This window comes from Balaenoptera physalus (genome assembly GCF_965194825.1).
Source record: "Balaenoptera physalus genome assembly, chromosome: 3".
In the NCBI taxonomy this organism is placed as follows: domain Eukaryota; kingdom Metazoa; phylum Chordata; class Mammalia; order Artiodactyla; family Balaenopteridae; genus Balaenoptera; species Balaenoptera physalus.
Window position 1 is genome coordinate 121,860,410 of NC_138890.1, and position 21,217 is coordinate 121,881,626.

General features: G+C 39.2%; 2 protein-coding genes and 1 long non-coding RNA gene across 10 annotated transcripts in view; 2 read left to right on the top strand and 1 right to left on the bottom strand.

The window, feature by feature from the left end:
• The window catches only part of BDP1 (BDP1 general transcription factor IIIB subunit), an 87,436-nt gene extending 75,267 nt beyond the window's left edge, over positions 1–12,169 (bottom strand). For 7 of the 8 annotated variants that reach the window (XM_082457049.1, XM_082457044.1, XM_082457046.1 and 4 more), the window contains exons 1-7: positions 11,705–12,169; positions 9,171–9,447; positions 7,101–7,210; positions 5,500–5,559; positions 3,592–3,720; positions 2,128–2,261; positions 936–1,030 (exon numbers count right to left, since the gene is read on the bottom strand). In XM_082457049.1, the coding sequence (XP_082313175.1) occupies positions 936–1,030; positions 2,128–2,261; positions 3,592–3,720; positions 5,500–5,559; positions 7,101–7,210; positions 9,171–9,447; positions 11,705–11,916 (1,017 nt within the window). In that variant the 5' untranslated portion in view covers positions 11,917–12,169. The remainder of the gene's footprint in view (positions 1–935; positions 1,031–2,127; positions 2,262–3,591; positions 3,721–5,499; positions 5,560–7,100; positions 7,211–9,170; positions 9,448–11,704) is intronic. The other variant, XM_082457045.1, reaches the window with a different exon arrangement.
• A 47-nt stretch (positions 12,170–12,216) lies between these two features.
• LOC309658620 lies at positions 12,217–12,968 on the top strand. Its single transcript, XR_014262327.1, has 2 exons — positions 12,217–12,339; positions 12,580–12,968. It is a non-coding gene; the product is annotated as an uncharacterized lncRNA (long non-coding RNA).
• A 3,186-nt stretch (positions 12,969–16,154) lies between these two features.
• On the top strand, positions 16,155–19,750 carry LOC309658589 (small EDRK-rich factor 1). Its single transcript, XM_082457433.1, has 3 exons — positions 16,155–16,363; positions 17,153–17,261; positions 19,485–19,750. The coding sequence occupies exons 1-3, from the start codon at positions 16,357–16,359 to the stop codon at positions 19,555–19,557; spliced, it is 189 nt and encodes a 62-aa protein (XP_082313559.1). The 5' UTR covers positions 16,155–16,356; the 3' UTR covers positions 19,558–19,750.
• The last annotated feature ends 1,467 nt before the right edge of the window (positions 19,751–21,217 follow it).

The following is a 21,217-nucleotide window of genomic DNA, read 5'->3' on the forward strand; positions in this document are numbered from 1 at the left end:
TAAGATAGAGAAAGATCATTCTTTTAGGCATATTAAAGCACTAATTGATTAACATCATTGCTGTTGTTAATAGTATCACTGGAAAAAAAAAAAAATAGTATCACTGGTTGCCCCCAAAGTTAAGGTGGCCTAGGAAAGCAATGGTTAGACCAGATATTGAGAACTATATAACTCAGCATGTTCTCTTCCTAGGAAATTCAGAGATATATTTTGTGTTCAAAATCTACCCTTAACCCAAAAGTTCTGGTACATTTATCTCCCCTTTTCATTACCTAACTCTTCTTTTATCTTAGTTTCACTGGCTTTATTGGTACTCCCTCAAATCCATTTTAGAAGTAGGAAGATATAAATAAGAAAATATAATACTGAGGTTAAAGAGATTGTACTCATTTTATTTTATTATTTTTTAAAATTTATTTATTTATTTGTTTCTTTTATTTTTGGTTGTGTTGGGTCTTCGTTGCTGCATGCAGGTTTTCTCTAGTTGTGGTGAGCAGGGGCTACTCTTCGTTGCGGTGCACGGGCTTCTCATTGCAGTGGCTTCTCTTGTTGCGAAGCACAGGCTCTAGGCATGCAGGCTTCAGTAGTTGAGGCACGTGGGCTCAGTAGTTGTGGCTTGCGGGCTCTAGAGCACAGGCTCAGTAGTTGTGGCACACGGGCTTACTTGCTCCGCGGCATGTGGGATCTTCCCAGGCCAGGGCTTGAACCCGTGTCCCTTGCATTGGCAGGCGGATTCTTAACCACTGCGCCACCAGGGAAGCCCTGTACTCATTTTAGAATTGAGAAATACTACATTACTTTTTGAGCTATAAAGAAGGACAGATGTACCAAAAACACAGTAGTGAAAAAGGATGGACTGATATTTCAACCAAAGGTTAAAAAAATAGTAATTTTTAGTCTCTTTTCAATCAACAAACATAATGGGTTTACTTTACCTTAATTTCTATCCTTGCTCTGTGAGGAAAAAGCTGTCCAATCATAGAAAAGTCAGTTCCTACCATGCTGATGGCCAAAAAAAACATATCTGTTTCTGTAAAAGTAAAAGATTTAGAACGACTGAGAATAATCTTCTAAATATTTCAGAGGAAAAAAATCTTACCTTAGTATATATTTTGAGTTAAAAATAAATTTGACAGTACTTAAGTTTTTTATTAAAGTCCAGTAAATCTTTTATCATAGAAATATTTCTACATACACGTACATAGACATATCTCAATTTTACTGCAAGGAACCTCATGGATCTATAAACACCTCCTTTAAACTTTTATACAGAAACATGGTTTAAGAAATTTGCATGTTCAAACCAAAGCAGCTGGAATTTTTAAAAGACATTCTGCCTATCTGGTCTCAAGTGCCTTGAAGAAAACTGTCAGTCATTACCAGTGTAATACTGCTGCTACGTAAGCAACTAAGACATTCTAAGTAGTATGTGAAAGAAAGTAGCTAGAAAAATACACAAGAAACTGCTAATAGAAGTAACCTCAAGAGAACAGGATTGGGGAAGTCAAAGAAGGGAATCTTTCTTTTCATTCTGTATTATTCTGTTGTGTCTGATTTTTTTCCCAAAACAAACTGTATTATTTTTATAATAAAAGTAAGTACTAATGCTTGGTGTCAGTCTATTTATCTCTTGTAAAAATAAAATACAGTGTGTGTGTGTGAAAAAAAAAATAAAATAAAATAATTAGGAAAATAATAAAAAAAAAAAAAGTAAGTACTAAGCAACAGCTTGCAATAGGTAATGTATACTTCTCTGTGTACTTTTTATCATTAAAGACTGTATTACACAATAGTGAGGTAGAACATTATTAGGAGCATTAAAAATATTGTTCATTTTTCATTAAAATGGTATTTGTTGTACAGGGATTTGACAAAGAAGAATATTCTAGCCAAAATGACCATAATGCTAACTCCTCAAAAGATTTCTAAGATAAAGTCAGAGATATAGTTCCATCGTGGGGGGCAGGGGAAAGGTGCCAATAAAATTAGCTAGAGAGAAAAATTTGCTAGTTCACATTTTTTTTTTTTTTTAACTTAGGGGAGACCTGGTTTAATTCAGAAACCGAGAAAATAATTCACCTTATTTCCAATAAATAATCTACACAACTTAAAATGAAAATCAGTTACCTTTATTTGACCATGGTTTAGAGTAATAGTTTTTCCTAAAGCTGGAGTATGTAGTTGTAGAACCACGCTCAAATATGGGGTCATTTTCCTCAACAACACAGGGGCCTTTCGTCCTTAAAACTTCTACAGTTAAACTGAAAAACAAGTAAGGAAACAAATAGTAAGTGAGATTTTAATAGCTATATTTTGAAATTTACCATGGCAAAGTCATATCAAAAGTATAATATACATTTGAAGTATGCATATTTTCCAAGAATCTGCAGATTTTCACTCTAGGAAGCAAAAATAAATGTCAACTTTTTTTCAAAATCCTTAACAGCAATATAAAATTTACAAAATATCTTTGGGCCGCCTAAATAATTGTTTTTTACTGACTTCTGCATGTCCCCTATATTTAATATATATTATCTTATCATGCAATACCCAACAGGGGATATTGCAAAATATAAGCATTTTATATTTACATTTTATATTCCTGCACACAAAGCAGTTAAATATGCTTTTAAGAATTTAATTACCAATAAAATCATCATCACCAAATAGTGGAAACAATATGCAAAAACAATTATCATTAATAGTATTACATTTACGTTTATCATAGAATTTACATACTATAAAACAATTCATTACTAATAAAACTGTCAGAAGACTTTCCATCCCTCTTTTTTATTTCCTTACTAATTTAATTTCTTTTTTTATTTTTTAAAATATTTATTTATTTGGCTGCACCAGGTCTTAGTTGCAGCACACGGGATCTTCGTACCCTCGAGCGGGATCTTTAGTTGCGGCACGCAGGAATCTTTTAGTTGCGGCATGCAGGATCTAGTTCCCTGACCAGGGATCGAACCCGGGCCCCCTGCATTGGGAGCACGGAGTCTTAATCACTGGTCCACCAGGGAAGTCTCTTATCTTCTTTTTTTAAAAAACACACATTGGAAAGACAACTAAATTCCACAATGCCAAATTCGAGAAATTTAATGTGGTAACTAAGAAATTAAGCCAGAAAGTCAATTAAAAATCATAAAATATGTTAAACCTATGTTTCATTGTATTTTCAATAGTTAACACCACACACCAGAATATGGTATTAGTTAATAATACATAGCTTGAATATTGACATCAAGGCTGAGTCAATCTTCGAAATATATTCTCAGTGGAGGACAGCATGTGATTAGTTCAATAGCTCATCTCAATTACCAGTAAAATTAGTAAAACAATGGTAGTAGGTTAGTGGGTGGCAGGTCAGCAGTACCACCTTCTCATATAAAGGACAGCATTATAAAAATTTCTAAAAATTATAAATGAATGTAACCCATCTTCCTCTTTATAACATCCATTATGCAAATATAAACATTAGAGTCTAAGTGACAGTGACAAATACAGAAACTCAATGTCTCTCATTAGACAAAGCTCGTTTGTTCTCATAAAACCACAATCTATCTCTCTCTCTCTTTTTTAACTTACCTTTCTTCATCCAAAATAATAGAACCATCTTCTGCCACTTTTACTCGAGGAACCAGCAATGGCCCATCATCCATCTCCTCTTCTATTTCTTCATTATCTTCACCATCAGGAGTACTCTTACCTTCTTGCCTACCAAATGTAAAGGTAGGTTAATTCATACAGCTATGAGAAATATTCCCTGAACATTATGAACTTCTAAAACAAATTACTGCACTTTCAACCTTCTAGCTATTTCCCACTTTCCCTATAACCTAATTGAAAATACTATGTGTTGTTAAGGCCATGGTTATAAGATTTTCTCAAATTTTATCTAGTAGCATATAATAGGAGTCTTTATTAAAGAGAAATAAATGTTCATCTTTTCTATCTCAATAGAGTATAAGAGTAAACCATCCAGATATTATGGAATTAACAAAAATAACCCTTACAGCATTAGTTTCCAGATCATGTTATTACCTCTTCAGAACAACCCTTGGGGGTTAGTTTTTCACGCCCATTTGAAACTTGGAGAAGATAAATTACTTTTGCTCTAGATTACACAACAATAAGAACAGACCAAGAAGCCAAACACAGTTTTCCAAATAATGACTCCAAATTCCATATACTTTCCATTCAATTACATTATCTCCTTAAGGTCTTATTGAAAGAAACATAACCTATAAATCTGTAAAAACATAACCTATTTCTGAAGCTTGTGAGTTCTGCTTTAAAACAATGTGGATTCTAAGAAAGACTAATCATTACAGGGAATTCCCCGGCAGTCCAGTGGTTAGGACTTGGCGCTTTCACTGCCGTGGCCTGGGTTCAATCCCTGATTGGGGAACTAAGATCCGGAAAGCCACATGGTGTGGCAAAAAAAAAAAAAAAAAAGTAATCATTATTTAATGATTGTTATTTGAAGTAACAACCAGAAAATCCCAATATTTCTGCTAATTTTCCACAATTCCCTACCTTGAATTACAAGTCTACAATAACTTCCTAGGAGGTCTCTTGGAGGGATTTCTTAGGAATAAACTAATATATGACAGTGAAGGCTTGTACACAAAAAGAGACTCTCTAACTGGCATCAGAACTATACCTACTGAAGGACAGTGTATACAAAATACTTTAAAAAAAAAAAAAGGGGCTTCCCTAGTGGCGCAGTGGTTGAGAATCTGCCTGCCAATGCAGGGGACACGGGTTCGAGCCCTGGTCTGGGAGGATCCCACATGCTGCCGGGCAACTAGGCCCGTGAGCCACAACTACTGAGCCTGCGCGTCTGGAGCCTGTGCTCCGCAACAAGAGAGCCCATGATAGTGAGAGGCCCGCGCACCGCGATGAAGAGCGGCCCCCGCTTGCCGCAACTAGAGGAAGCCCTCACACAGAAACGAAGACCCAACACAGCCCAAAAAATAAATAAACAAATAATAATTAAACGTGCTAATAATTTTTAAAAAAGAAAAGAAAAGGAAGGGGAAAGGAGAAAGGAAAGAAAAGGAAATAGAAAAAAAACTATGTTTGCTTGGATAGACATAGACTAGAACTAGAAAGATACGTTAAAAATGTGGTAACATTTGTGGCCTGCAGGAAGACGGACTAGACGGCAGAAAAACAAAGTTGGAAAACTTTTCTCAGTACACGTTTGTTCCTTTTGAATTTTGTACCATGTGAATATTATTATTCTGAAACAAAACCCTTTTTAATTCTAAAAGCTTTCATTTAAAGTCATAACTCTATTTATACATGTAATACACAAGGAGTGTGAAGCTTTCATGTTGACTTAAATCAAGCAGTAACTTTTATTCTTGTGATTCCATTTAAAAATTCCTATCACATGTAATTTAACTAAAACAGGAAGCATCATTTGATTTCATTTTTTAAAAAAATTTACCCATAACAGAATATATTCAAAACAGATGAGATGCTTACTCTCTTGTCTGGACTGGTGTCAGTGATTTTTCAGTTTTCTTTTCTTGCTCCAGTGAAGAACTATTAAACACAAGTCAAAACATACCTTTTAATAAATAAGCAATTTACATTTTGTCAATTCTATCTGAGGAAGAAGCAAATAATTTTAACTTGCAATTTTTTTTTATGATATACCATAACACTACCATTAATGATGATGTGGTCCAACACTACATTTTTCAGTCAAAGACTTCTGTCATCAATATAAACAATTTGTTAGGCCCTAAGTAGGGAACACTCTTCCCTCTAATTCCTCAGTGAAGGCATGAAACAACCTAAGTGGCTTGTTTCCAAGTCCTAGATGTCAAACAACTCAAAACCTAGGTTTCTGGCTCTTCTCTTAACTAAGCCAAAGACGTACTGAGCCTGAAAAAGACTACACTGAAAATATGCCATTACTCCTACATTCATCTGCTACACCATCAACAACACAGTGAGGAGATTTATTATAAACTCTCTGCCTCCCCAGGTTAACTTTGATTAAAGAAGCTTTGTTCTTGGAGGATTTGTTAATCAAATGCCACTGTATTTAATGAGGAGGTAGGATATAAAAATCAGATCACCCCAGGCTTCCCTGGTGGCGCAGTGGTTGAGAATCTGCCTGCTAATGCAGGGGACACGGGTTCGAGTCCTGGTCTGGGAAGATCCCACATGCCGTGGAGCAACTAGGCCCGTGAGCCACAACTACTGAGCCTGCGCGTCTGGAGCCTGTGCTCCGCAACAAGAGAGGCCGCGATAGTGAGAGGCCCATGCACCGCAATGAAGAGTGGCCCCCACTTGCCGCAACTAGAGAAAGCCCTAGCACAGAAACAAAGACCTAACATAGCAATCAATCAATCAATCAATCAATCAATAAATCTTTAAAAAAAAAAAAATTAGATCACCCCTTTAGATCACCTTATAGTATGTAAGAAATGTAAATGGCAAACTTGATTAGAGAAAAGTTGTTTAGTTGGTTTTACTACATCTCGGTAATATAATAGAAGAAATTTTTTTTTAATCTCAGAGGTAAAGGGCATCTTTACCATCCCAAGAAAAGTTACTTGAAATAGCACTAATTTGTTTTTTTTGTTTTTTGGCTGTGTTGGGTCTTCATCACTGCGTGCGGTCTTTCTCTAGTTGTGGCAAGCGGGGGCTACTCTTTGTTGCGGTGCACGGGCTTCTCACTGCAGTGGCTTCTCTTGTTGCGGAGCACGGGCTCTAGGCACACGGGCTTCAGTAGTTGTGGCTCACGGGCTCTGAGGCGCAGGCTCACGGGCTCTGGGGTGCAGGCTCGTTTGTGGCACACGGGCTTAGTTGCTCCGCGGCATGTGGGATCTTCCTGGACCAGGGATCGAACCCGTGTCCCCTGCATTGGCAGGCGGATTCTTAACCACTGAGCCACCAGGGAAGTCCAAAACACCACTAATTTTTGTTATAAAATTCTTATCCAAAAGAACATCATATGTGCTATAAATTTTGTCAACATGTTGTTGGAAAACATGAAACTGTACTCTAAAAGTGATACTTACTTAAATCACTATATACTCAAAGAAAGTAAAATAGAAATAAAGTTTACTTACGTCATTGGATTGTTATCTGGCAGGTAATATATGAAGTCTCTCATAGTCATTTTGGAACGATCTGGTGGCCTCTGACTTTCATTTACAGCATATTTGTTTTTCCATTGCTTCTAGACACACAAACACACAGATACACTTTTATTTTATAAATATATTATTTATATATTTTATAAATATATAAATTTTACTTTATTTTATAAATATATAAATTTTAGGGGAATTCCCTGGCAGTCCAAAAAAATAAAAATAAATTTTAAAAAATTTTAAAAACGAAGAATTTTAGATGTATATATTTAAGTATACAGCCTATTGTTGCATTCATTGCAAATGCTTGAACATTATTCCTATCACAATTATGCCTAATTTGAGGAAAAATTTTATAAACTGAATATTAAAAAGTTGTAGCACATAAAGGGATTTTAAAACACTAAAGTGACTGGGACTTGGGACTTCCCTGGCGGTCCAGTCGTTAGGACTCCAGGCTTCCACTGCAGGGGGCCGGGGTTCGATCCCTGGTCAGGTAACTAAGATCCCGCGTGCCATGTGGCACAGCCAAAAAATAATAAATAAATAAATAAAGTGACTGGGACTACATAAAAGCTCAATGTATAAAATCATGCTTACTGATGCTGACTAACTACAATAGTGTACTGAAAATTTATACATAGCTTTTATTTGCCCTGTAGTGAACTGGAATTCTGCATATTTTATAAAATTCTTGAAGCAAATGTTTAATTTTTAATTCCCCCAAATAAATCTAATTAAGCAGATTCTATAAAACAGAGAACATTTTTAGAGGCTTAGATTTTAGAAGATATGAATTCAAATCCCATATCCTCCACTGATGTTGGATACAAAGCAAATAACCTCTCTGAGCTTATTTCCTCCTCCTCCTGTGTAAATAGTGATAGCCACTTCACACAGTTGAGATATTTAAATGAGATAATGGATATAAAGCACCAAGGGGGAATTCCCTGGCGGTCCAGTGCTTAGGACTCCATGCTTTATTGCCAAGGGCGTGGGTTCAATCCCTGGTCAAGAAACTAAGATCCTGCAAGCTGTGTGGCACGGCCAAAAAAAAAAAGCGCCAAGATAAGTGCCTTCGGGCTTCCCTGGTGGCGCAGTGGTTGAGAGTCTGCCTGCCAATGCAGGGGACACAGGTTCGAGCCCTGGTCTGGGAAGATCCCACATGCTGCGGAGCAACTAGGCCCGTGAGCCACAACTACTGAGCCTGCGCGTCTGGAGCCTGTGCTCCGTAACAAGAGAGGCCGCGATAGTGAGAGGTCCACGCACCGCGATGAAGAGTGGCCCCTGCTTGCCGCAGCTAGAGAAAGCCCTCGCACAGAAACGAAGACCCAACACAGCCAAAAATAAATAAATTAATTAATTAAAAAAAAAAAAAGATAAGTGCCTTCCTCTTAGTTAAAAAAAGGGGGGCATTCTATAAATTAATAATAAGAGCTGACACTTGTCGGGCTCTTACTATTTGCTAGACACTAGTCTAAATTTGTCAATTTAGAAAACATCACCAATTCATTTTGTTCAACTACACTTGGCTTAATTCAAATGAATATAACTCGCGTCAATTGGACATTTTCACGAAAAATCTCACTGAAGGTTTAGTTTATAAATACATCTGTACGTGTATCTGTATATGTGTGTGCACACATGTAAAACTTCTATTTGTGGCCTCCGCCAAAAACAATGAAATATAGATGAAAAAAATATGCAAAAATTAATATCGTGGAAAAAATAGCTTATTAACTCTATGGTGCTTCTCAATCGTTCTGTTAACAAAAGGGGATATTGTGGGACTTCCCTGGCAGTCCAGTGGTTAAGACTCTGCGCTTCCACTGCAGGGGGCACGGGTCCAATCCCTGGTTGGGATGGATCTGGGCAGCAAAAAACAAACAAACAAACAAAAGGGGATATTCTATTAACATGAGGGCTGTTACTTGGTTTTGTTTCCCTCATCAAAATGCTACAGATGCTTGTTCTTCCTCCAAATGATGCCTAACATAAAAACAGAAATCTAGCAGGCAACAATCAGAATTGATTTTTCTACCATACCTTCTCTTTCCTCAATTCTTCTTTTAACATTTCTCTCAGTTTCTGGGCTTTATATATCCGGTATCTGTCTGAGCATGGCTGTTTCTCTTTTGTTGGAACAGGGTTTGGCTGTGGAGCTTCTTGATTAACTGTAGATAAAGGATGAGGTTCTGAAGGAACGCTGACACTAGGTTTAACCAGACTAAAAGTACTTGATACTCGCTTTCTTCTCTGTGAAACAGTAGAGGAAGATTTACTGGATTCTTCAACATCCTTCCCACCATCAGTCTTTTCATCACTGTTGAAATTTAAAAAGAAAAAAAAAAAAGGGCACCATGGATCTTCTTTTAAATATTTGAGGCTTAACAACTAGTCTGACAAAAATCCAAAAGAGCAAAATCTCATTAGTAATAATCAATGACTTAAACAGTGGTTGCAATAAAATTTTTGTTCAGTACATATTTTTAACAGATATGGAATTCTAATGAAGACTGATGATCCTTTTCAAACTTCAAATCCCTAAGAACATTATAGCACATAATTTTATGCTCATGCTAGGTACCTCAAAAAACAAACAAAAAACCTAAGTTACAAAACAAAGCTTAATTTGCCTAATTTGAATTACTCGATAACTGAGAGGTTTTTTTTCTTTTGATAGCTCTAAAAAAATTTTTTTAATTGAAATATAGTTGATTTACAATATTATATTAGTTTCTGGTGTACAGCATAGTGATTCAGTATTTTTACAGACTGTACACCATTAAATGAGAGTTGTTTTATAAAATTAAGTTTATAATCCACATTGACACTTCCTAAAGTGATCTAAATTTTTGGCATTTTACTTTAATTATCAACTTGAGATTAGTTAAACCAAACAAAATATCAAACCTCTGAAATATTTGTATTGCAGTATTTGAAGACATTCATTTAGCTACATTAATCAAACCAAATTCTGTTTGAGGCAAAAATCATTTATCTTTTGTCAGGTATAACTCTACTTATTCAGCTATCAAAATAAACTCTTCACTCAAAAAAAGTACTCAGTCACTTCAAATTACATATCCAAATTCAGATTGGATATAAATATTTCAGGAATGGCCTGAAAGCAAATTAAGAGGGTATAAGTCAAGAATTAAAAGCAGTCTACTTTTTTCATATGTTATGATTAGTTGTATATAAAAGTGAAAAAATGCCTAAACCTATAGAATAATTTTTCCAAAAAGTATCCAATTTAAATTCTTATCTCAGCCCTTATAATGTGATACATGTGCCATTTGCATTTCACCCAATCAAGATGAATGCATAAGGACAGAACATATACCTTATGGATTTTTACAATTAGCAAAGACCCACCAAAAAAAAAAGGAAACACATGATAAAAAACCAAGTATAGTCCCTAAATGTCAAGTCTAAGAAAGCAATATCCTTGAGCTTAAATGTCTCAAGACTACAGAATAAGTAATTTACTAAATTATCAATAATCATACATTCACATGTAGTTAACAGGATCTCTGTGAACTTTATTAATTTAACAGTAACTGGTATTTCTATTCCACTGTTGGGAGAAATTCTGACACAAATTCATGTAAGAAACTTGGAAATTACTAAGCATCATTAAGCTATCAAAATAATACTCTATACTCAGCACCAGCTGAGGTCAACAGAAGCCAAGCCAAAAGAGAAAAGAATAAAATTGTCACCTTCCTGTCACAGTATAAATTTATACCATCTCACTGTTATTTAATAGGGTTGGTTTTCACTGGTTTCCTCACATTTATAGTATAAAAACAGAGGCCATTATTAGCTCAACATGTCTTAACTTTAACTACTTTGCTCCATCACCTTTAAACACCTAAAGGTAGGCAACTATTCTGTCATGTCCTGTGCAAGACAGTTTATATCAGTTACTTCTAATCTCCACAATAACTCTCCGAAGCAAGAGTTACAATATCCCCATTTTGCAGATGAGTACATTCTGCCTGGGCAAAGTCCATAAATTGTTAACTTAAGAAGAAGAATCCTGAATCTAAATGTGGTACATGACACATGCTTTTCTGTTCAGAAAACATGGTCACCATAGTTAAAGGGGCACACCCTCAAATCAAAATAAGTAACCAGACTTCCTTTCCATTGACATAAATCAGCAGAATCAAAGTAACACTGCACTTCTTTTAAAAATAAATGTTTTCAAGATTTAAAAAAAGACAACTTACTCCCGTAAAGTACTCCAAAAGAATGAAAACTGCAGTAATCTAAATGCTCTAATGAATAGTACCACGTGTGGATTTTCTTGGACTGCTAGACCTGGATTCCTCCCACCACCACTTGAAGACATGGTCCCCTCCCCGAGAATCTACACGCTGTAACAAAATCCACACTTGCCACACCGTAGTTAGAGGGACCAACTACAGTTGGCAGTGTGTTCTTCGGCCTCAACTGTCAGGCTTAGTACAAGCGAGGGGGTACTTCTACGGTAAAGTTTCTTTGCTCAGCTTCCAGGTGACACGCCCGGAGAGGCGGGGCAGATGAAAATGCTCCCCTCTGCAAGTACTTACCTGCTCTTGGGAGTCTTTTCTCGGGGCTCCGCTTCCCCGCAGTCCACTGGGGGCACATCTGTGGATTCCGCTGGCTTCGGGACAGAGGCCGCTGCAGGCTCCGGCGGCCTGGGAGCCTCTCGTTCACGCTGTGGATTGGGGGCGGTGGAGCCCCTGGCGCCTGCTCCAGGCCTGACATTGGGCTTCACACTAAGGCGTGCCCTGCGGAACATGGCGGAGCCAGGGGGCCCGGGGAGGCGACCCCACGGCCGCTCTCAACCCCGAGCCCCGGCCGCTGCCCGGAGAGGGCTTTAGGAACTACGCCTTTCCCACAAAGCCACACCACCAGCCCAGCGGGCAGCTACCGCAGTTTCACGCCCCCGCCGCCGCCTCCGATCTCCCGCCGCCGCCTCTTCTTCATGACCCTGCTACACTAATAGCTAAGTTTCCCCCGGTACCTTATTCCCCCGCCCTCAGAGGGCGCCGGAACTGATTACGTCATCATCCAGCGCCGCGGAATGACGCACAGCACCGGAGCCATGGTAACCGTCAAGTTATGGAGCTTGGGTTACCTGCGAACCGGAAATTGAGACGCCAGACGGTGTACTCTTACCTCTCCAGGGCTCCTCAGGATTTGTTCAAAAGAGCGGAAGGAGGTAGTCAGTCCTTCAGCCCAAACTTTTACAGGAACTATTAAAATCCCTGGCCGTAGGACTTCCCTGGTTGTCCAGTGGTTAAGACTCCGCGCGTCCACTGGGGGTAGTGCGGACTCCATCCCTGGTTGGGAACTAAGATCCCGCAAGCTGCGCGGCGAGGCGGGGTGGGGGTGGGGGGGAGAATGCTGGCAAAACCAAAAAACAAACAAAAACAAATTGCTGGCTTTTTTTTTTTTTAAGAGGGTCCTGTAGAACACTGCCTGTTCATCAGCACATCCCTAAGGCTTAAAAATTCTAAAATGAGAGGCTTCCCTGGTGGCGCAGTGGTTAAGAATCTGCCTGCCAATGCAAGGGACATTGGTTCGAGCCCTGAGCCCTGGTGGGGGAAGATCCCCGTGCGCCACAACTACTGAGCCTGAGCTCTAGAGCCTGCGAGCTACAACTACTGAGCCCACGTGCCACAACTACTGAAGCCCGCGCACCTAGAGCCCGTGCTCCGCAACAAGAGAAGCCACGACAATGAGAAGCCCTCGCACCACAACTAAGAGTAGCCACCGCTCACCGCAACTCGAGAAAGCCCAAGCACAGCAACGATGACCCAACACAGCCATAAATAAATAAATAAATTTTTTTAATTCTAAAATGAGTGGAACATAGATTAGAAATTAAAGTGTGAAGAAAGTGATAATAGTTAACTCCTAGGAAGCGAACTGCGTTTCTGGGAAACACAACGTGGGAAAAAAGAACATTCACTGTATATCCTTGTTTAGTTTTTAATGTGAATGTAATACCTGTTCAAAAATTATTATAGTTAATGGGAATTCCCTGGCGGTCCAGTGGTTAGGACTCTGCACTTTCACTGCTGAGGGCATGGGTTCCATCCCTGATCAGGGAACTAAGGTCCCGCAAGCCCCGCGGCACAGCCAAAAGTTTAAAAAGAAGAAAAAAAGGAAAAAATTATGGTTAAAACTTTGTAAAATTTTTAAAAAATATGTTATTAGGCTCATTTGGGGAGAAACATGGAACTTTTTTTAAAATTTTTTTTTTAAATTTATTTTGGTGCACCGGGTCTTAGTTGCTGCGCTTGGGATCATCATTGTGGCATGCAGGATCTTAACTGGTGCCATGCATGCAGCATCTAGTTCCCTGACCAGGGATCGAACCCCGGGCCCCCTGCAGTGGGCGCTCAGAGTCTTACCCACTGGACCACCGGGCTAGTCCCAAAACTTTGTGAATTAACGTGAGCATTCTTAATCTGCTTCAGGAGGGAGCAACAGAGCAATGAGCAAGACATTCTGTGTGGGAAAGGAAAATTCAACAAATGAACAAGATAATTTAAGAATTATTAAATGCCATGAAAGACATTTAGAGGGTAATATGACAGAGGTTAATGGGGGGCTGGCTTCCTTTACGTAGGGTGGTTAGGGAAGTCCTCTATGATGAGAGGGAAAATGTCCAGCGATGAGGCTGACACTAGAGATTATGGGCCAGTGTTTGAACCAGTAATACAATTCCCCTGATTCATGGAAAACAAAGGCCTGACTTCCTTCTTGGAAGGAGAAGAAAATTCTACATGTCAAAGAAATAAAATCCCGAACTGATTGAAGAGATTGCTAGGTCATCCAGAAGGAGAAAGAAGAGAGACAAGTGTTTTTAAGAGTAGGAAAGCAAGGCTGAAAGTACAGAGAGAAAAGATTCTCTCAAGACTGGGAAGGAAATGGAGGTCTGTGGGCTTCCTCCAGTACTCTGGAGAGGGAATAGGACCTCAAACACACCTAAGGAAGCCCAAGGAGTTGAGAAAAATAACCCCTGCTGCAGATATCTCAGGAATCTTGGAGCTACTGCCAGAACCATACAGCTTTAAACAACATATTCCGGTATAGACTGAAGACATAAGGCCTTTCCCCAAACTCTCTGTTTCACCTAAGAGTCTATGGTACTCCCACAATTCTGCAGGTAAAGAAGTAAATAATGACTAGGATTTAATTTCCCACTTGTAAAGGGATGGGAACAGAGTCAGATTCAATTTTACTATTTAACATAAAATCATAAGCTATTTGTTACACATCCCAAGTTTGTACAGTCTTTTTTTGAATTTTTGAATTTTATTTTATTTACTTTTTTATACAGCAGGTTCTTATTAGTCATCAATTTTATACACATCAGTGTATACATGTCAATCCCAATCGCCCAATTCATCATTTTAAAATAATTCTGAGACTCACGTTTTGATCGTGGCTCAGCTCACGGCTAGCTGTGTGACCTTGGGCGATCACATAATTCCTCCTAGTTTGTACAGTCTTAACGGCATCATAGTAATTTTAAAAGTCTCCAGTTTTCTCTGGCAAACACACCCAACATTTCTTGTATACATGGGATACATCATGTGTATCCCTACAACTCAAAAACTATATTTTCAGTTGCAAAGAAAAAGCTCAATTAGACTCTTAAGACCACACACAGAAACAACTCTACTTAAGTTCAATCCCAAACTCCTTCCCTCCCTTCCTCTTTAGATGGTCTCTTTATAAAGAGCCTGGCCAGAAAGTCAATCTTTTCCCCTGCTCAAGTTACTGCAGAAGAGGTCCCTAAGTGGAGACACCTGGCCTGTAAGCAGTATTGAGGAGGAGGGGTGGGACGTAGGGAGAGTGATAAGCACGAAAGGCTCTCTGAGGTTGAAAGAGTGATGACAAGTATAGCTAATATGTTGAGTGCTATCCTGTGCTGGGCACTTACTACTTCACATATATTAACTTGATTAATGAAGGAGGTACAATTACCTCCCCATTTTACTAATAAGGAAGCTTTAATGCAATGAAATGACATTCCCAAGTTCACATAACTACTCATTGGGAGAGCTGGGCTTTCAACCCAGACATTCCATCTCCAGAACCCTCAGGTAATTTTTATGAGATGAAATAAAAATTGTTGAAGCTTGGTCTTATATACTTGGAGGTCCATTATAGTATTTTCTATACTTTTGTATATGTTTGAAATCTTCCAAATTAAAAACTTTTTTTAAAAAAGGGTTATTTCAGGGTGTCCAGACTAACTCTATACATTTCTCAGTTTGTAATAATTAACGGAATAGACGAAGAAAATAAGTATCAAGCATCTTTACACATCTGTTTCTAGCAATGGCAGATGCTCCATAGCTTTTACATAGGTTTAAGGTTATTCTGGGCTATTCTGAATTCGTGGTGAGACTGCATTCCCTAGCATTCTCTCCCCATCACACAACCCAGGCACAGAGCCACAGAACTCCTAAAGTACTGTCGAGTGACAAGGGCACTGGGATCAAACGGGAAATGAACAGACTTTGAAGTCCGTTTTAAATTTGAATCTTATTTCTACCCGTCCCTACCTATTAGGTCAGCGCTTCTGGTCTCAGAGTCTCAGCCGCCTGTTTCATAAAATGAGAACAATGAAGTCTACCTTGCAGGCTTGGTGCGTGAATAAAGAAGGAAAATATGAAGGGCCAACACTGGCTTTCAAAGAGTTAACCCTCAATCTGTTCTGTCCCCTTTCTCCCCTTCCCGCCTCTGCAACGGGATGAAAAAAAGCAACGTTCCTTTTCGAAAAGTTAGATATTGTAGCGTTTAACTTCGTTATCAAAAAAATAGGGGCTGGTTAAGTCCCAGTGACCGGTACACAGAGGGAAAATCCACACACGTCTATGCCTCGCTCAGACACAGGGCCTGCTTTCTCGACTCTAGCAAAATTGCACGGCCGAAAGGCGCCGGGGTCGGATGACTAACCCCAGAGCCGCGGCTCCTGGGCCCTAGTCGGGCACCGCCCCGCCCTCCCGGCCACGCACGCGCAGTCACTCGCCGGCCTCGCCGTCTGCTGTTGTCTGGCCTCGTTGGGCTGGGCCGTCCACCGAGCACAGGCGTATCCCTGCTGAGGGCCCGCACGGGCTTAGGCTTACAGATCGACGGGTGGGGACGGCCGCTGAGCGTGCGAGCAAGTCGTTGCTTTTCCGAGTCACTCTTTTCCAGGCTCGGTCCGGTGGTCAGCATGGCCCGTGAGTATGCGGACGGGTAGGGGAAGCGGCGGGGAGCGTCCGGCGAGCAAGTCGAGCTCCAAGGCGCGGCGGGAGGGCAGGCGGAGGCCAGCTGGTGCAACCCCTTCCGTCCGGCGCGGTGGTGACCCGGTTTTTAGTCAGCAGAGGGAGAGGGACGGTTGGCTCCGGTTCGGCCTGAAAGGTCGGGCAGGTGCCTGCCCCTCGGGTGCGAGTTTACACGGTAAGGAACTCCTCCCCGGTGGTGAGGTGTGTGGAGCCCCGGGAGGGATCCTGGTCTGGAGGTGGTTTATAGCTGGTACTTAATACTTAAGGTCGTGAGGCCTAACGAGGACAGGGAGCTGTAAGTCTCCTCTCTAGTTCTTTTGTTTGGCCCTCGAAGGTAATGTTTTACAAGCATCTGTAATGCTCGCTTAACAGTTGAATTATGGTGGGCCAACGTGTGCGAGGTGTAATCTCTGGTGTATCTTTCTCTCTCCACCCACACCTCTCAAAAGCCAGAACTTATTTTGGAATACTGGCCCACAGAGGCAGACGATTGGAACGCCTCTTTTAAGAGATCTGGTGTTTATAGCCAGTGAACATCTTAACTGGTATCATAAAACTGTCAGGAACTTCAGTGTTTACCTTTAAGCTTCCTCCTTGTCGTCAGATCCCCGGAACACCAGTCAGTGCAGTACTCTGCTGGCTTATCTCTTAAAAAGCAAACTTCAGATGCATTTAAATAAGACCCTTAGAATGGAATTATTAATTTTGGAGATGGAAAAATAACATCACTATTTCTCTTTGTAGGCGGAAATCAACGAGAACTTGCCCGCCAGAAAAACATGAAGAAATCCCAGGAAATTAGTAAGGGAAAAAGAAAAGAGGATAGCTTGAGTGCCTCTCAGAGGAAACAGAGGTGAGTTATACTAAAGGAATTCTCAAGTCACAGAAGTTTTCATTTTGGAGAATGGAAAGCAGTTTTTAAATCCTTAGTAGAACTAGGCCTGCAGGAAGGGGTAACAGCTGCATATCTGTTGTGTGCCAGGCATACTAAAATTATAAGCGGTAGTCATTATCCCAACCCATGGATGAAGAATTTAAAGCTCTCAAGCTATAATTTGTCTTGCAGAGAATCTCATGCAACTCCACCACAACCATAAGAATTTCATTTAGCTTCCATGTGCAAGGCATTGTTAGGTACTGAGGGTAAACATTTTCCAAGCAGACATCCTACTCATACTAGTCTGGATGACAGGTCACCAATTATATTGATAACTTCTGAAAGAGACACAAAGCATATGTAGTTATATTGACTTCTGAAGATCCATTGGATTGGAGAGAATGCAGGTGCACTGTCTTGACATACAAGTGACAATACAAAACTGCTACAGAAATATCAGTACTTTGAGACTACAGCTTAAGATTTTTTTAAAAAAAACATTCATCTTTCTAAAAAAAAGTTAGCCAAATTTCATTTTATTCTAAAATCAAATTTTGTTGTTCATGTGAAACTTGGAGGCGAGGTGAAGAATTGACTACACAGGCTCCATCGTGGCTTCTCTGTGGTTCTCAAGGCTGGCTGCACATTAGAACCACCTGGGAAAACTTGATGTCTGCTCAAGCCTGTGCCTTACACCCAGCCCTGATTTAATTGGTGTGGGGTTGGACATTAAAAGGTGCTCTAGGTAAATTTTATTATACTTAAGTTAAACCTGACTTTAAAAGCTCCCCAGGTGATTCTGATATGCAGTCAGAGTTTAATGAAGTTGAAGCCCTTAATTATCACTTCACATTGTCTTTCTATGACATTTATTGTTAAAGTGATAAGCTTTGCTTTAAATTTGTTTACTTACATTGGAGTAGAAGTGAACCAATCAGTGGAATGGTACAGATCAGTAACCCTGAAATAATATTTTTATTGGGAAACTTAGTGTAGCTTGGCTCAGTGATAGTCACTGCTCAATGACTACCCACTGCTTACAAAGCTCTGTGCTAGATGCTCTATATTTATTACCTCTATTCATCATAATCATGAAAAGTGCTATTAGCCCCAATACATGCAATGAGAGACTGGGGCTCTGAACTTCAATAACATTACTAAGATCATACAGCAAGCACAGCAGAGTTTGGTTACAAACAGAAAAATAACTATTACTGTTTTTATTCAGGACACCTCATTTTTTTTGTAGCTGTCTTGTTTTTCCTTCCTTCTCAGGAAGGAGCATTCCTTGTTTTTGCTATTGGCCTCTCAGAAATGTCTTACTAACATGGACAGAGCTACTCATCCTGAATTAAAATCTAATACTAAATATATGCAATAACAACATAGGAAAGAGCCTGGACTTTGAAATTGGACAGACCTTAGTTTTTATGTGATTTGGGGCAAATTATTTAGCTCTAAGCCTTTAACTTTTTTTTTTAATCTGAAACATAGGGACAATAACTCAGGGTTGTTGTGGGACTTAATCCAGAGCCAGCAAAGTGCCTGGCACATAGTAGGTGTTGAATACATAGACATTTAATATATTTTTTAATACGGGCTCGTGGACCATCCAGCCCAAGTAATCTGGTTTTAGTTCACAGTATGTGAAGGTTCAGCCAGAGACACAAAGGGTTAAGAAAATGCCCTGAATATCCTGCTTTTTGGCTTGTAAGAAACTGAATTGATTCATAACATCTATGTCCTAATCCTAGGTACCACTTAGGATATCTAGAAGACTTCTGAAATGCCCCTTCATTCACGAAAAAATTTATAGTGAATTAACTTTGTTGACAACCAAGATTAATTGCCATTATTTCTACATATAGCTGCCTCATGTCAGATGGTGTGCGTGTGTGTGTGTGTGTGTGTTCCTCAGAACAACCTGATATGTATTACTCTAATTTTGAAAAGACTTGGAGGTTATTTATCCAAGGTCATGACAACAGTACAGACTGTATTCAAAATAAGATCTGACTTCAAAGCCTTTCCATTCTTCACCTTCCCATTTTATCTCCGTCCATGCAAATGGAAAGACATGAAAGTTTATATCTTCTTTTAAATTGTTTTCTAATATACTGAATGGATTATTATAGAAAACAAATGAGAACATAAAATCAGTTTTTCTGTAACAACTTACAGCCTTTTTCCCCCATATAGGGACTCTGAGATCATGCAACAAAAGCAGAAGGCAGCCAATGAGAAGAAGTCTATGCAGACAAGAGAAAAATGATGACTATTGGAAAACCTGGGTGCTGCTGCTAACTAAGTGTATCATAAGCTCTATGATCAAGATTTTGTAGCGTGAACAGTCAGTACATATGTTATATCCTTATACAACTATTTTACACGTTACCTTTCAGCCTGACTTAGTGTGATGTTTCAGAACCATTCTTCAAAGAATAAAGCACTAACCATGCGTGTGACATATTGGTGAACATTGTTTTTTATCACCAGTGAGCATTTGTACAATTTATTAGAGAGGTAATATGATCAGGTAACAGGATATTATATATAAATCTAGAATCTTTGTCATAAACTTTGTTAAAGTATATCTTTAAAGTCAACTTTATTGTATAATAGAATTTGAGATACATTTATCTAATTTTGCTTTGTAATCAACTAGTTTGCTTGAAAAGTTTACAAAAAATAGTACAAACCACCTGGAATAGCAACTAAATGAACATAAACTAAATGAGGTCTCAGTAAGAGTTCTACTTACAGCTTTAAAATTTTCTGGAATAAGTACTTTTTTTTTTTTTTAAAGAATTTCTTTTTTTTTTAAAGAAATTTATTTTATTTTTGGCTGTGTTGGTTCTTCGTTGCTGCATGCGGGCTTTCTCTAGTTGCGGCAAATGGGGGCTACTCTTCGTTGCGGTGCGCCGGCTTCTCATTGCAGTGGCTTCTCTTGTTGCAGAGCACAGGCTCTAGGCATGCGGCTTCAGTAGTTGTGGCATGCGGGCTCAGCAGTTATGGCTCGCGGGCCCTAGAGCACAGGCTCAGTAGTTGTGGCACACAGGCTTAGTTGCTCCACAGCATGTGGGATCTTCCCAGACCAGGGCTCGAATCCATGTCCCCTGAGTTGGCAGATGGATTCTTAACCACTGCACCACCAGGGAAGCCCCTGCCTTTTTTTTTCTTAATAGAGTTTATTTTGCAGAGCAAAATTAGGGTTGCAAAAAAATTTAGATTTCTCATCTACCCCCTGGCCCTACTCATACATAGCCTCCCCGTTATGAACATCCCCTACCAGAGTGGTACCCTTGCTGTAACTGATGAACCTGCATTGACACATCATTATCACCCAAAGTACATAGTTTACATTAGGATTCACTCTTTGCGTTCTAAGAGTGCCTTTTTTTTTTTGTGGATATGTTAATGTTTATTGTTTTTAGTTGAAGTATAATTGACTTAGAATATTAGTTTCAGGTGTGCAACATAGTGATTCAATGTTTTTATACATTACAAAGTGATCACCACAATGTCTAGTCACCATCACCACAAAAAGTTACTATAATATTATTGACTATATTCCCTACGCTGTACATTATGTCCCTGTGACTTTTTTATTTTATAGCTAAGTTTGTATCTCTTAATCTTTTTCCCTTATACTGTGCATTTTCCCACCTTCCTCCGCTCTGGTGACACCAGTTTGTTCTCTGTACCTGTGAGTGAATTGCTGTTTTGTTACATTTGTTCATTTGTTTTGTTTTTTAGATTGCACATGTAAGTGAAACCACATGGTATTTGTCTTTCTCTGTCTGGCTTATTTCACTTAGCATAATACTCTCTGTGTCCATTCATGTTGTCACAAATGGTAAGATTTCATTCTTTTTTATTGCTGAGTAATATTCCGTTGTATATGTGTACATATACACCATAGCTCCTTTATC

Coding starts and splice junctions, on each gene's coding strand:
- LOC309658589 (XM_082457433.1), top strand. Junction 17,262..19,484: donor GCCTCTCAGAGGAAACAGAG/GTGAGTTATACT, acceptor TCCCCCATATAG/GGACTCTGAGATCATGCAAC.